Below are 16,690 nucleotides of genomic sequence, written 5' to 3' on the forward strand. Positions count from 1 at the left end.
AAAAAAGGAGAAAAGGCACAGGTTACATAGCAGATAACTAGTAGATAAGCCCCATATAATGTATAAGTATCCTGTGCCTTTTCTCCTTTGAATGGCTGCCCCCATGGCTACACAGCAGCTTACTTATATAAACTATAGTAGTCTTTCTGAGGCAAACACACCAGTTGTACCAGTGCAGGGCAACAGCACATTATATTGTAATTACATTTATACACTTTCATTTTTTGGTGTTACTGTTCCTTTAAGTACTCATTAACAGGACATTATTATTTCCAAAATAGGAGAAAAAAGGGAATCTATGGTCTAAATGAAATGATGGTAAAACATGCTCAGAGTACAGGTGTAGGACCTGTTATCCAGAATGCTCGGGACCTGGGGCTTTCCAGATAAGGGAACTTTCCGTAATTTGGATCTCCATACCTTAAGTCTACTAAAAAATCATTTAAACATAATTTTAACCCAGCAGGCTTGTTCTGCCCCCAATAAGGATTAATTATATCTTAGTTGGGATCAAGTACAGGTACTGTTTTATTATTACAGAGAAAAGGGAATCATTTAACCATTAAATAAACCCAATAGGGCTGTCCTGCCCCCAATAAGGGGTAATTATATCTTAGTTGGGATCAAGTACAGGTACTGTTTTATTATAAAAGAGAAAAGGGAATCATTTAACCATTAAATAAACCCAATAGGGCTGTTCTGCCCCCAATAAGGGGTAATTATATCTTAGTTGGGATGAAGTACAAGGTTCTGTTTTATTATTACAGAGAAAAAGGAAATTACATTATTTAATTAAAATGGATTCTATAGGAGATGGCCTTTCTGTAATTCGGAATTTTTTGGATAACGGTTTTCCGGATAAGGGATCCCATACCTGTACTGTCTGGGTTTAAAATAAATTAGAAATTTTATTCCTCTTCTAATGTGTTTTTATTATATTTTGCTTTGTTTTGGTGCTATTTATCGTAATAATCAAATATTTCATCCATGTCGGATTCCCTGCTTTGTTTAGATACGCATAAAGCTCCACCACTCAAACTGCTGTATTCCATTCCTGCTCCGACATCTATTTGGTAGTCTTTTACTTGTCTGCTTAACAGTGAAGGGAAATAAATATCTTTTTTCAGTTGCAGGACAGAAACCTCCTTTTCTGTGTAGTGTCCCCCAGTATCACAAATACATGTTAGGAGAATGCTTATAACTGCACTATAAAACAAGCATTAAGCAATTCAGGATATGATACATCAACATTAGGCTGCGTCACAATATGAAAGATCTGTGAATGTTATAATTAGCTTCCACAAAGGCAAAACTCATATTGCCACTAGTTCCCTTTACTGCAGCTAGTTTCCTTTAGAATGAAACTAAGAATAAACACACAACTTATTAAAATTTCATGTTGTAATATTTATTGATACTACGCTTGAACAATCCAGAGTGAATGCAGTGCCACTAACGGACCCAACGCATTCAATTTTTTTAATTGCTTCCTGTGCTTACAACAAATTGGATACGCTGAAACTACACAGTATCTATGGACATTTTTCACTTATAGAAATGTCTCACCCCCTTGAAAATCTCCATGTTTAATTGTCATAGAAAACAGAATCACAGTGGATTTTTTTTTCTCTACAATAGAAGAGAACAGAAATAGACTCTTGAAACCAGATCTCTGCAAAGTCAATTAAATTATTAAAATAAAAAAACTAACAGAGAATCACTGGTTGCACTTTGAGTTTTTGAATTTTATCAGTGTTGCACACCTGGATTCTGCAACATTTTACCCCATTCCTCTTTGTGAAAACTGTTCAGGCTCTGCCAGGTCTATCATGAGTCCCCAGCCTTTTCATGTTCAGCTGCAAACGCTCTGTTGGACTGAAATCTTAACTCTGACTCAGCCATTGACATTATTGTTTTTAAGCTATTCTTGTGTTGGTCTGGCTGTGTGCTTGGGGCTCATTGCCTGGTCATCTGCAATGGGAGTTTTAGTTAATGGTGGCTTTCTTTTAGCCACTTACCCATAAAGCAGCAACTGATTAAGTTTCAGGAGCAACAGTAGTTGTATTTGAAGTCTCTTCTATCTCAGCCAATTAGGTTTCTATCTTCTTTAGAGTTGTCAAGGTCTCGTGGTGGCCTTAATCAATAGTCTCCTTCTTGCATGGTCACTCACTTATAGAGGACAGCCTATTCCTAGAAGATTTACAGCTGTACCATACTATTTCCAGTTCAGTTGTTCAATGTGTATTCAATGACTTGGAAAGTAGAATCCTACATCTTGTATCAACCCCCTCTGGCTTTTTTTTATGGCACAGTAGGGACTTGCCATAAACAGAACATTCCAGATCCACATGCGTTTATTTTACTATCTTTTAAAACCCCTTGACTATACACAGGGGTGTCTCTCTTTCAGTAATTATGTGACTTTGGAAAAGAATTTGCTTCACCAGTGATGATTTAAGTGTGCCATACTAAATGAGGTGTATATTTATGCAATTCATTTTTGGGTCTTTTTCCCATTGAAATGATGATTCCAATTTGACATGAAAGAGTCTATTTTTGTTGATCAGTGCAAAATAACCCCACCACCACACACAAAATTAAATCAATTATGATTCAATTTTTTGTGACTGTAAACTTCCAAGGGGGATTAAATACTTATTATAGGAACTGTATAATCCCAAAGTTTATTTCCATAAACAATATATCCTCCATACTATAATACTCAAGCCCAAGCTAAAACTATACTGCTCCAAATGATCACATCAGCTATCATGCATACGGAAATAATAAAATCTATACAGGTATAGTATCTATTATCCCTAAAACTCATTATCCAGACAGCTCTGAATTACGGGAAGTCCATCTCCCATAGACTCAATTTTAATTAATTATTCTCTGTAATAATAAAACAGAACCTTGTAGACGACTTAATGAAGATCCAAATTACGGAGAGACCCCTTATCTTGCCCTGGAAACAAGTCCCATTCCTGTATATAAATATATACATATACTTACATCTGATTTATTAGTCAGCACTACAGTGGGCCATTCATATATCCTAAGCCCATAGATGTAAGTTTTTCTGCTTCTACAAGGTATGTCCCTGTTTAAAGGGATGCATAGAGTGGTGAAAGGAAATTACTTTAATTGATTAGCAGATTTAAGAATTGTGAATTATGCAATATACAGGTAAGGGATCCCTTATCTGGAAACCCGATATCCAGAAAGCTCTGAATTACGGAAAGCTTGTCTCCCATAGACTCCATTTTTTTCTGTAAAAAAAATACCTTGTATTTGATCCCAACTAAGATATAATTAATCCTTACTGGATGCAAAATAATCCTATTGGGTTTAATTAATTTTAATTAGTTTTACTGATATTTTAGTAGACTTAAGGTATGAAGATCCAAATTACGGAAAGAACCCTTATTCAGAATATCCTTGGTGCCGAGCATTCTGGATAACGGGTCCTATACCTGTACTATAGTAGATTTCTTTTTTTCTCTTAAATTAGTTTATTTTCACGCATTAAGAGCCCAAGGCTGCAAAGTATCCGTTCATTCTGACTAATAGTAGTTTTTAAAAACAACAGTTTACTCATTCAGTGTGTTCCATTCTCATTGACAACACATGTTTCTTGCCTCTAGGGCACCAAATCCCTTCCTTTAATACTATGAATCATAGTCTATCCCTTTTAAGTTTAAGGGCAGAGGGGGAGGTACTTATAGCTCCTTTAACCCTATTTATTCCTAAAATGGTTGCCGCAGTCTCTTAAGGTGGACATCAGGTGAAAGCAAGACCTTGTCTCTTTCCAACTTGCATGAAAGGGACAAGTACCAAGCGTAGAGAACTTTCAAATGTATCCATAGCTTTTTTTGTTTATTACTAAAATGCAAGAAATGTTTTATTTCTAATTGTTAAAGGATCCTTTCATTTGGTGGGAAATATTACAACATGAAATTAGATAAAAATACAAATATTACACTGAGGCTTTTCTATTGCTTACACAATACGAAACACGACTTGCGTACTTAAGACTTTTTAAATATTACACCGCCAGTAGTGAAAGACTTGGGAGTATTAAGAGAACTAGGGGGAGGGGTGTAGGGGGCAGCGGAAGAACTGTTTTTATCACTATGTGATATTTTGCAGCAAGTACGTGGTTTGTGCTGTTATAGATTCACCTTAAATAACAACCGTAACCGTGCCCCGGTAAAACAATGCTTTATGAACAAACAAAAAGTGAGTTCTTTAATAGGGCTATGAAAATGTACTTATTTTTCTGTATAACCTAAAATGTAAGTGAAGTAGTGGACGAGCGCCTAGAAGGAAGTGCAATTGTTATATCTGTTGGGAGGGAAGGGTGAAAGCATTACTGTATTTTTTAACGTTTTTAATTAAAGATATGTATGTTTATATTGCACAATACAAACGTCTATATGTTGTCATTGCCAAAATGCACTATTCTTCTTCAAATAATAATGAAGGTAAATAAAGGGCAACAAGAATCTTACTGACATTTGCGAAGAGAGAGAAACTGCTCTCAACTCTTTGCAATTCATATTTAGTATTTCATAATTAGTTAATTGTTTGGGTGTAATATATAAAATGAGTCACTATTCTTAAGCATGGACACCGCACCGTTGACTTTTCATTGCCTCTTTGGCTGGTTCCAGAGGGATGTTCAGCAGGAACAGGTTCAGCTATTACTTTTCCTCAGTACGTAATGAATGCAGGTATGGGACCTGTTATCCAGAATGCTCAGGACCTGGAATTTTTTTTTGTTTGTTTGTTTCAGGCTCTTAATCCATCAGGGATCAATTCAATGATATCTTGGAAGGGAATTCCAGGTATAAATGAGAAACCTTAACAAGATGTGTGTGAATATGGGTGCCTTTAGAAAAGTGGGACTTGAAGAAGTGAATGGGGGCTCAGCCTGCGAATGGCAATTTGTTTTTTACAATAGATATTCTTCAAACTATTACTGAAAGAATAATACAGGCTATCCGGAAACCTGTTATGCAGAAAGTTACTAATTACAGAAAGGCCATCTCCCATAGACTCCATTATAAGCAAACAATTATAATTTTTTAAAAATATTTCCTTTTTATCTGTAATAATAAAATAGTGTCTTGTACTTCATACTAATCCTTATTGGAAGCAAAACAATCTTATTGGGTTTATTTAATGTTGACAATTTTTTTTAAGAGAAAATTGAAAACCTAAAACCACAGGACTGCGGTTTTAGGTTTTTAGAAATGTAAAACCTAAACCCGCAAAAACACTCACACACAAAGGCGATTTAGAAATCTGTGAAATGTCACAGGACCTCAGTCGGGCAAAAATGTAAAATACGATTGTAAGGAAAAGTAAATTACATTGTTTGTCAAAAGGAATAAATGAAAGCTGTGCTTCAATTACAATGGGTTCCCGCAGAAGTGAAAAACAAATGGAGATGTGGATATTATTATAATGATAATGCATAATTCTGCAACCTTAAGGCAACTGATGGCCCAGTCCAAATGCAAGCTTATAAATGTTTAATCAAAACAATCCGCTATTCTGTGACTAAGACAAAGCCATTCCAATAAAGGAAAAAAATGAAACTGGGGAGAAGCAATGATTGGAAATGATTGCTAAGAGATAAAATACCTGTAGTAGTGAACTGTAATCAAATACATAGTTGTGGGGGTATAAGGGTGCCGTGTCATAGGAAGACTTCCATGGATGAATACCAATAGCAACCCCAGGATTCAGGTCTCTTACCGCTGAGCAATTATTTCATGAGCAGGACACATATTGCACTCAGTTTTACTTATTAGGCACAAGTTATGGTTTTTGTGTTAGTGCCATAAAGACAAAAAAGAGTGTACTAGACTGTTGATAAAGGATTCTTCTAATACACATTAAATGTAAATATATATATAGATATATATATATATATATATACACACATTTACATTTAATGTGTGAGAAAAAATGATGCAGGTACAACATGAATATTAAAGAGAACCCCAAACAAGATGGATTTGTGTACAATACATACATAAACAGGACATGAGAAATAAAATTGCAAACATGCAAACCCATGGAAACTGTAGGATGAATTTGTAGCCTTTTATCATTTTTATGATCCATCTTAATTCAATAACCTACCTTTTAATATATACATTTGATAAAAGCCTTTCTCTAGCACCCACAAGAAGCCTTGTTCTTAACGTCATCCATGTATTTTATGAGGCTGAGGACAGTCGACCACTGTTATATTTTATTTGAGTCTCAAAGTAGCCAGATCAGCATAAGGGGGTGCCAGGCTTAGGGAACTGTTCCAAATCATAGTGAACAGTTCAGTGTGAAAATGAAACTGGGTAAACTAGACTGTGCAAAATAAAACAATATTTATGATATAATTAGGCAAAAACGTAATCTATAAAGGCTGGAGTGCTATCTTCCTGCTTTCAGCCCTCTAAGCCTCTTAGTTAGTCAGGGGGGGGGGGCACATGGGACATAACTGCCCCCCCCCCCCCCAAAGTTACTGATTGGATACTGATCGAAAACAGCTAGAGAGCTGTAAAGCAGGAAGTAGTGTTCTGGCTATTATGTTAGACACATCTGCCCACTCCAGCCTTTATAGATTACTTTTGTGCTTAACTAACTATATTGAGAACATGTTTTATTTTGTGCAGTCTACCAATTTAACCCAGTTTCATTTTTACACTGAACTATTGTTTGGGTGGAGCTTCCCTTTCATTTCAGTTTTGGTAAATCTCATGTACGTTTTTTACGGTGGATATGGCATTATTTTACACTTGCCATCTCACACAGATTCAATAATGGCATTCATATCTGCTTTACTTGGTTAAAGCTGGGTACAAGGGAACCCTGCAATAATTGGCATATCAAAGCTCCTTGATTAGATGTGCGCAATACTCAGAGCAGACTGAATGGGTGCACTGACACATCCCACAAGTTACTACGGAGCATTTATGGGTGCCAGTAGCTTTGTGAAGGGTGTAAGAGCGTGCTGAATTTGTGCGACCCTTTGTTCTGATCCTAAAGAGGATCTAAAAAGTACCATGGCATAGCTTTACTTTCTAATTATCCAAGTAAATACAATTTTATATATTAATTATGTAAAAAGCACGTGACAGTCAAATCACAAGTTTGCCAGTTGGCACCAAAGGTTCAACTAAGGATACTCAAGGTTAAATGAAGGGTCCATGAGTATTGAAGACATAAGTGGTTAGGGAAACACTGTGGGGAAAAAGGAACAAACCAGCTGTTTAGAAACTATAAAGAGCAGTTTTTGCCCCAAAGAAGGGTGCAAGAAGCGATGTTGGGAGTTACAATTGTGCAAAGGCAGAAGAAGAGTCACAGATGGCAGACCCTTGCCCCATTATACAGTGATTTTATTACCATCTGAATTTCAAAATGACTATTCACAGCGCAACAAAAAAAAACACATACACACTGCAGGCTGAACAATATTGCCTATAAAGCCGTTTAAATAAAACCATTAAATCAGTTGTAATCCTCTAGAATGTGCTAGATTTTTACTGCATGCAATAATAAACAGAATATACAATTCTATATTTCCATGTGTAAGGGAAAAAAAGCCACAAAGACCCAAAAATCTCCCTCAAAAAATGTTTAGATGGCACTAAATATACTGTATTTGTAAGAATATATGCTAACAATAACCCTTGGCTGCAATATCACTATTATTACTAGTTTGAAAGGAGAAGTTAAATTCAATACTAACTTTTATCCAAAAGGAAAGATTCTGTAAGTGCAGGAAATGAAGAAGGGGTTAATGTACTGACATCTCAGGGCGCAGCAGTTATCCCTCACTGCATGTGGAGCCTGAATTGCCACCCTTGTACAAACCCTGCAAAACAATAGGCCAACTTCCTAGCTGATGGCAGCGGCTGTGCCAGTCACTATGGGTAGGGTGCACAGCTGCAAGAATGGCTGGAGCAGAACTGGTGCAGCTGGGGAGTAACTGGCTGCCAGAAAGCTTGTTATGGACTACAGGGGATATGTAATGAAAGCCCATCTTTAACATAAGTCCTAATTACTTTACAACAAAAGCATAGCAGGATGGCAAAAGAAAAAAGTAGCAAATTCGCACAGACACACTGATCTTGAAAGAAAAAGGAAAAAACCCTTTTGAATAGAAGAAACAAATTGTTAAAGGGGACCTGTCACCCTAAGAAATAATTCCAAATTGTTTTCTGTTGTGTTTGTCAAGCAAAATAAACTTCACTTACATTACAGAAATTATTCTGATCTTATTTTCTTCAGCCTTGGAATTCACAATTGCAGCAAGTAGGCAGGCGCCATTTTGTGGCACTGTTACGAAGGCAAACTTAGCATACTGCCAAAATCTTATTTCTGTGCCAGTATGGGAGGACCTGCTACCCATGCTCATGCACTGGTTTAAAATTACATAGTGAGGAGGGAGGGGGAATGAGAGGAATGCAGTGACGCCTAAGAAGTTCTGAACTGAAAGTGAAAGTTAGAGGCGGGACAGGCAATTTATGATTGACAGCTGGGATTTTTAAATGTTTTTGTAACGGGTATGGATGTGTTAATAAAAAAAGGAGTTTGGGTTTCATGTTTCTTTTGAAAAAGACTTTTATTATACAGTTTTTATGCCTGGATGACAGGTCCACTTTAAAGGCTAACTAAAGGCCAAAAAACTGGGGATTTGAGGAGGTTTTGGAGGTGGGGGATTCATCTGAAGCTCCAAGTCCTGCACTTACCACATGCAGAGTGTAGCATATTTGGGTACAATGTAGTGTACGTGCAGTGTTAGCCTTTAATCTAAAACTGACTCCATGGGAAGCACAGCACTCCTGTAATTTTGCTTTTAAACACTGCAAGATATTAATAATAATCTCTGTGTGTAATAAAAGATCCCCATTGGTGGTTAGAAAGCAAAAAAGCACCCACGTCTGCCACTGCGGCTGCAGTAGTTGCCAAGGCGAACAAAATGGAAGCTCCCTCACACACATACGGAACCAAATGCTCTGTATAAGCAATGCACTATAGCCTCCTACTATATAAACAAGAACAACCCACACCTCCTACAGGTTTTCTGGAAATATACATGTTGCTCCAAGCAAGAGAATTTCTAACTGTGCAAAGGGAATGGTAGGAAATTCCTTCCCACTCACAGCTGAAATAAAATATAGGAAATACCAAGAGGCTGTGTATTCTATATCGAAATGTGACGTATGTCTGTTTTTTACACCAGTGGAGAAAACGCCGCCATCCAACATGTGTTCTAGCAGCACTGACAGGCATGGCATTCACCTTTCAGCATTTACACAGGGAGGATTACAGCCTGAAACTGTGCTTTCACAAACAAGCAGACGATTAAGGGGAAGTTAAAACTATCAATGTGTGGAATGGAAGCTAACAGAAAATACATAGCGATAAAGATTTTGCTACAATAAATACATATTCATATGAAGGCAGAAATGTGCAGTTTGCTGGAGACACTTACTATGAGTTCTGAATCGCGGCCCATGGATATAACTGTTCTGTTTACTGTTCTTAATAATTTTTCCATAATGATCTGGATGTGGCGCTGTGTAGGTCCCTGAGAAGAGAAAGAAGTAACATTAAGCTCCAAATTCATTAACTTACTTCCAATGAGTAAGTTAATCTAAAGGTGAACTACATCTATAACCACACATCCAGCAAAAGCAACCGAAACACGCACATGATCTTGAAGCACTTGTTTTCAGCAGACATGGAGTGCAATAAAAAAACGGATCACAACAGCATAGAGGCCCCCCGGGATTTCAGGTAAGTGACTGGGGTTGCCTAACAAACTGATACGCCCAAATTTTTGGTGTGTCATATGTTTTAAATACTGTATACTTTTTAGCTGAAGGGAATATCATATGATGCCAGTTTCTATTTAATTAAATATCACATTTGGATCAAATCTAAATCCTAACTTAACGGAGAACTCTGGCTTCTGCCCCACACAACAAGGAATCTGCTCCTTGAAAAAGTAGGAATAAATAACATTTTTATATGCTGAAATCCGTTCTTCTCTTTCTGCATCATTTGAAATGCTGGCAGGGGAGGAGGGACTAAAACACTGATGTTGCAAATTGTAACAATGACTCCACAGCTTACAGACAGCATGCGGGAGCTACATAACCCACAATGCATTGCACTGGGATGTTCCTTTCCTTATTGACATCACGTATGCAGGCAATTGTAGGATTTGGAGGATGCAGGCTGAATGCAGGATGAGGACAGTTGACTACTGTCCAGATTCCATGAGAGTAAAAAAAATTAGGAAAATCAGGATTCGGATTCAATTTGGTGTTCGGCCAAATCTTTTACATAAGGATTTAGCCAAATCTAAAATAGTTTGATAACTCAAAATGCTATGAAATAAAAGGTTTACTTAACATCACACACAAAAAGACTGAAATCCGTTACTTACCACATCTTTCCTATAAAGCATTTCCAGGATGTTGCTCAGCAGCTGACAACAAGCTTCAGGTTCTTCATGTCTTTCCAAGTGAAACTTAAGTTGATCTATCATCATTGGCAGTAGAATATCTCTGCATTCTATAAGAATAATAAAATGGTTAAAAGAATTAAAGGGTTCTGATTCGGGTTGTAAATTCTGCAAAAAGTGAGTTTAAGAATTAAATGAGCACTTTAACTTAAAATAAACATTTAGTGTGGGTTACAGTGCTCAAAGAGATGTTCCTGGATAGCATTTAATTGACAAATTCATTTGTGCATGCACATTCAAAACTAATTAGCAGCCCATTGAGTTGCCCCCTGTATAAACAAACTTCCAACCCAACCTTCCAACAGCTGCAGCCAATTTAAGGCCTTAAGATAAGGTGCAGATTATTATACTGCGGGCTTCTCAGTTGACTGGTAATTTGTTAAGAGAGGAAGTGGTATGCGAAAAAACTTTCACTTTCATATTTTTCCCAGTTTATTGCAAGAAATAACAAAAAACATAGATATTTCATAATTTAAATAACAGGTAGAAAGTGTGTTAAGTCTTAGTAATGTTAAAAAAAAACGTATACTCCCCTTTCAAATGGGATTTTATATGAGATGGACCAAGTTGGCAGCTTATTGGCCGTGTATGGGGCCTTCTGACTTGCCTACCCAACTGATATATGGACAAAATCAGATGTTAATTAAGCATCGGATTGAGAACCGAATCTTGTTGATGAGGTCGTCTGGGCCAAATGATCAGGTCAACCTGATATTGGCCTTAGGGGCAACACAATATTATCCACTTCAAGTGGGTCAAGATCCATCAATGTATGGCCACCCTTACTCAGATTTACAAGCCGAAGGGATCCAAAGTAGACTGTAAGTGGTCAGCAGTGTTACTAGTTATTGGCACTACATATAAGGATAACAGTTGGTAAAGGCATTAACCCCACACGTGTATTATAAAGGACAACTTTTATTTTCCCTTTGTATCTTTCGTATATAATATTAAAGGAGACATATTGGATAAATGAAAAAAAAAAACCTAATTTTGTAGGCAATTATGAATAATATATGGTGCTGGTTTCACTTTGGGATAAAAATGAATCCTATCTGTGAAAATGACCCCTTTACTGGAGCGTTTTATAGAGCCTACCAGTTCTCTGTCTGTGTTTGAAATGAAGGGTGGGCATGTCCTAACGCTCCCTGCCAGAAGCAGGAGGGGTAGAAGGGGGAGGGGAGAGCCAATCTAGCAAGTCTAGCCAATCTAGAGCCTAGCACTCACAAAAGCAGACAGGCTTCAGTTCCCTATCAGGTCAGCCTAGCTGCTGATTGGTTCCTATCCTGCAGTGCAGTGTACTGAGAGCCGCTGGCCCCCCTGCACATCCAGAGAATTCAGCCAGCAGGAAGTGGAACAGATGGGCGGGGCTAGTGTGGTTTTTGTGGAATTTCTCAATAAATCAGTCCGAAACACTTTTTTTTTTTAAGCACAATCTTTCTATATCTAGAGGAGAGGGGTACATTCATAATTTTTATAGGATATGTCTCCTTTAAGAGATGAGCATATATTTTATTCTGCTAGCTTGTTACAGGAGTAAAAGTTTAGTGTTGTCTCAAATGCCATTGGCTTAAATTACACAAGCTCCCTTATCAATTCCCATTGCCATCCTATCGCCTTATAATAGACCCTTTTCTATCAAGTTCATCATTTATTTATACAGCAGCAAGTTACATAGTGCTTTACATTAATTCATAATATGACTGGACGTACAGAGAGAGGCACCAAAACTATGTCTGCAGTAAAGTTGTGTACAGTGTTTAGTTTTTTTTTTAAAGGGGTGACAAGGAGGTATTGTGGATGGGGAACAATATAAAGTCATGGTTATAACTGGGGCACATCAGGAAAAGTACTTTTATTCCTTACCTAACTGACTAAACAGGTCACTGTGTACAATCTCGATGAGGCAGTACAGTTTCTGTCGCACAAGCCGTTCTTTTGGAATATTCAGGATGAATTCTGTGAACAATTTACTGTGAAAATTGCAGACAGCTAGTTAATGTTCATAACAACAGAAATGGCACAACTGCAAAACTGTACGATTTCAAAGCGTTTAGCTAGATACATGTATGTACCATCATAAGAGGAGATTATTAGAACAAATCCCCCTCCGGGGACAGGCCCCAGAGATTAAGCATGATAGCAGATAGCAAATAAACAATTAAAAAGAAGGATTTAAAGGGATTCTGTTATTTTTTTTTTCAAAATGCATCAGTTAACAGTGCTCCTCCAGCAGAATACTGCACTGAAAACCATTTTTCATAGGAGCAAACAGATTTTTTTATATTTAATTTTGACATGGGGCTAGACTTATATTTAGTTTCCCAGGTGCCCTCAGCCATGTGAATTGTGCTCTGATAAACTTAAGTCACGCTTTACTGCTGCGTGCTGTATTGGTGTCACCCCCCTCCCAGAGGACAGGTAATAAAATGGCTACCTACACCCCTATATTACAACAAAAAAAAATACATTTGTTGGTTCCAGAATAAAATGGTAGAATTATTTGCAATGTATACAGTGTTTAGTACTAAAGCTACACTAAAAATCAAGGTAGAATCCCTGTAAAATAAACATGAAAGGTTAAAATGATCACTTACCTTAGTTCTTTTGGGTCAAATACAAGCTTCACATCATTTATGATGGCAGGCAAATATTTCAGTGCCGCTCCCTACAGAAAGATATAACACAGTATAAGAAATACTTTGCCAGACAACTGCAGAATGAGAACACTTTTGTACCACAATCTTCATTAAGTGAAGGGAGCTGAACTATACACTGACTGACAGATGCTCTGATACAGAACTCACCACTAGGCATTCTACATTTCAACAAGGTCCGAAGTCTGGCTAAACAGTATACTATCAGATCATTTGGACTGTTAATCAATTGTTTGGATTGCACATGAACAGGCTTCTTAATAGCTACCATAGCATTCTGTGTGTAAGATACAAACCAATTAGATCGAGCCTTGTAACTTTACTCTTTAAATTGGCTTTGTTCATACTAGCTTAACGGGTCTGGTGCATAGCAACAATTTCAGCTCTTAACCAGACCTAACCTTTGCTCTGGCTATTTAAACAGTTACCTTTAAATAGTAGCTCCACAAGGGAGTGCTTGCATACCACTACTTTAATGCTCTGGCTCTAAAAACAAATAGTGGCAGGCCTGCCGTGGTGCTATGGCTTCTTGGTCTAGTTCATTTCCAATACACTACATTATGGTAACTTGGCTGACATGAATTATTTCTCAACCCTGTCCACTAGTCCACTGTAATAAGGTTGTTAAACACAGCCAACATATTTAGTCTTGCTCTCAAATAGACAACATACAAGGTTCTCGTTCTCTAATTGCCAAAATATAAAGTCTTGCTCTTTAATATCCAACATATGGAGTATAGCTCTCTAAAAGCCAACATATCTAGTCTTGATCTAATAGCCAACATATATAGTCTTGCTCTCCAATAGCCAGGATATTGAGTCTTGATCTTTAGGGCTCTGGCACACGGGGAGATTAGTTGCCCGCGACAAAACTCCCTGTTCGCGGGTGACTAATCTCCCCGAGTTGCCTTCCCCTGCCATCCCACCGGTGAACATGTAAGTCGCCGGCGGGATGGCACACGCGGCGGCGCGATTTCCCGAAATCGCCGAAAAAGACTTGCGATGCTTTTTGCGCGATTTCCCGAAATCGACGAAAAAGACTCGCAAGGCTTTTTCGCCGATTTCGGGAAATCGCGCCGCCGCGTGTGCCATCCCGCCGGCGACTTACATGTTTTGTCGCGGGCGACTAATCTCCCCGTGTGCCAGAGCCCTTAATAGCCAGCATATCTAATCTTGTCGGGAAATCGCGCCGCCGCGTGTGCCATCCCACCGGCGACTTACATTCTCGCCGGTGGGATGGCAGGGGAAGGCAACTCGGGGAGATTAGTCGCCCGCGAACAGGGAGTTTTGTCGCGGGCGACTAATCTCCCCGTGTGCTAGAGCCCTAATAGACAAAATAGCTAGTCTTGCTCTCTAATAAGCACAATATCTAGTCTTGCTCTCTGATAATCTTGACCACTGTTTACTTTCAATAAGAATGAAAGTATCATCAAAAACATGTTCATTTTTTAATTTTAAAACCCTGAGTGTGTTGTGGCAGGCTCAGAATTTAGAAGCTAACGTGAAGCCCTTAGGAATACATTATAGATAGGAGAAGCAAAGATCAAGACTGGTTCAAAAGGCAAATATCTTATTCAAAGAGGAAAATATTGACACCAGTGACAGAACTTTAGTGACTGCATTAGATTAGAGTGATTGATTACTCCACTGATCTAGCAACACTTTGATAGCGCCTGCTTGTTGTTGGGATCCATAGGACAGTTAAAATATGTAAATGAAAGCCTATAGAAGGCAACTTAATTGATAAAAAGCTGAATATTTTAACACAGGATTAGCAAAACTCAAGCCAAACACTATGCAATACTCTGAGATAATTAAATCTGATTTGATGATAAACATGGGAAAATCAGATCTGTAGGCTGATAAGTAGCACTTTAACCAACTGGGAGGATTATGCAGTTTCTAGAAACAATCTATGCTTCTTAGATATACTAAAGGTAACGGTATGTGGCGTGATTTATGGCAGTTTTGATGCCCAAGCTTATGGTGTCTCTGCATTTCTCCCTATGCTCTCAATGGGAGTTGCCAGGACCTGCAGATGAACTCGTGTATCAGGTAATCGCCACTGAAATCACTATGAAGTGTTTTGGGGTCTTTTGCTGCCCACCTGTGGAGCTATTGAATACTTCAATGGTAAAATGCCCGGAATAAAACTGTTTGCCATTGCCCTGAGGGGCTGACACCTCTACGGGGACATACCGAGTGCCAGTAAGGTTAAGATTTATGGTAAAGGCTGATTTGCTCTAAAAGATACTACTGAAAGCCCAGGTTGAGGGTCATTAAATTAAATAATATGGAGTCCAAACACATTTGTTCTGCAGATATTCTTTAAACTGTGGCTTAGGGGCAGTAAATTCAAGAGTTTTAGGGGGTCTGAATTAATGTTGGATCCTGAGGGCTCTGGCACACGGGGAGATTAGTCGCCCGCGACAAATCTCCCTGTTCGCGGGCGACTAATCTCCCCGAGTTGCCATCACCTGCCATCCCACCGGCGAAAATGTAAGTTGCCGGTGGGATTGCACACGTGGCGGCACGATTTCGGGAAATCAGCGAAAAAGCCTCGCGAGGCAACTTCGGCGATTTGGCGAAATCGCGCCGCCACGTGTGCCATCCCACCGGCGACTAACATTTTCGCCGGTGGGATGGCAGGTGATGGCGACTCGGGGAGATTAGTCGCCCGCGAACAGGGAGTTTTGTCGCGGGCGACTAATCTCCCCGTGTGCCAGAGCCCTAAAGAGGGGCTTTAGCTAATAAGCCCGACCACCTTTGCCCTAAAAAAGGCTCAAAGGGTTGTCTTCCTGTATCTGGTCTTCTGTATCCTCTGTTAGGGCCATGGCAGATGGAGCATTTTTATCTATAAAACTAATAAAAAGACAACAGATAAGATTAGTAAGTGTTGCCATACTGTACATCTCCACACAATTAGTAAATAACTGGAAAAAAATCCCTACCTAAAACTAGCATATATTTTGAATTTAATACAGCAAATCCTAGCCAACTACCCAGTAACTCTTATAGAGGCTTCGCAGTTCCTAATAGTTCTTTGCAAATTTAAGGCAGCTGTCTTCTCAATATATCTATTTCATCTTCCAGAGGTTTTTACTTCTGTAGGATGAATTAACGTTCTAAGCACTGCGGCTTGATTTTTAACATTAAACTGACTGTTTGATATTTCTGCTGCATATCTCCAGAGGAGAAACATCAGATAACACAGATCTAAAAGCACATCTTTTCTTGATGCCTGAAGAATTCCTTTCAAAACACACAGTGGGCCCCCGAGATTCTCAGGGGGCGCAATTTGGACCTTTGTTTGACGTCAGCTAGAAATGGAATTCATAAGGTTGCCTGCATAAACCTCAGGAGCCTGTGCACCAAACTCAACACTGTTTCAGGCACTAAACAAAAGGTATAATTGCTAGTGGAAAGTAGATTTTGTCTAAGCTGAAAAATGTCTGTAATATAAATCCACTGGGGGGGGGGGGGG

At 38.6% G+C, this 16,690-nt stretch overlaps 1 protein-coding gene across 2 annotated transcripts in view; it reads right to left on the reverse strand.

The window, feature by feature from the left end:
* The window catches only part of dock1 (dedicator of cytokinesis 1), a 215,706-nt gene that overhangs the window by 127,282 nt on the left and 71,734 nt on the right, over positions 1-16,690 (reverse strand). For both annotated transcript variants that reach the window (XM_012959631.3, XM_002932662.5), the window contains exons 24-27: positions 13,147-13,217; positions 12,416-12,522; positions 10,472-10,599; positions 9,512-9,607 (exon numbers count right to left, since the gene is read on the reverse strand). In XM_012959631.3, the coding sequence (XP_012815085.1) occupies positions 9,512-9,607; positions 10,472-10,599; positions 12,416-12,522; positions 13,147-13,217 (402 nt within the window). The remainder of the gene's footprint in view (positions 1-9,511; positions 9,608-10,471; positions 10,600-12,415; positions 12,523-13,146; positions 13,218-16,690) is intronic.

Source organism: Xenopus tropicalis, chromosome 7 (assembly GCF_000004195.4).
Source record: "Xenopus tropicalis strain Nigerian chromosome 7, UCB_Xtro_10.0, whole genome shotgun sequence".
NCBI classification, from domain to species: Eukaryota; Metazoa; Chordata; class Amphibia; order Anura; family Pipidae; genus Xenopus; species Xenopus tropicalis.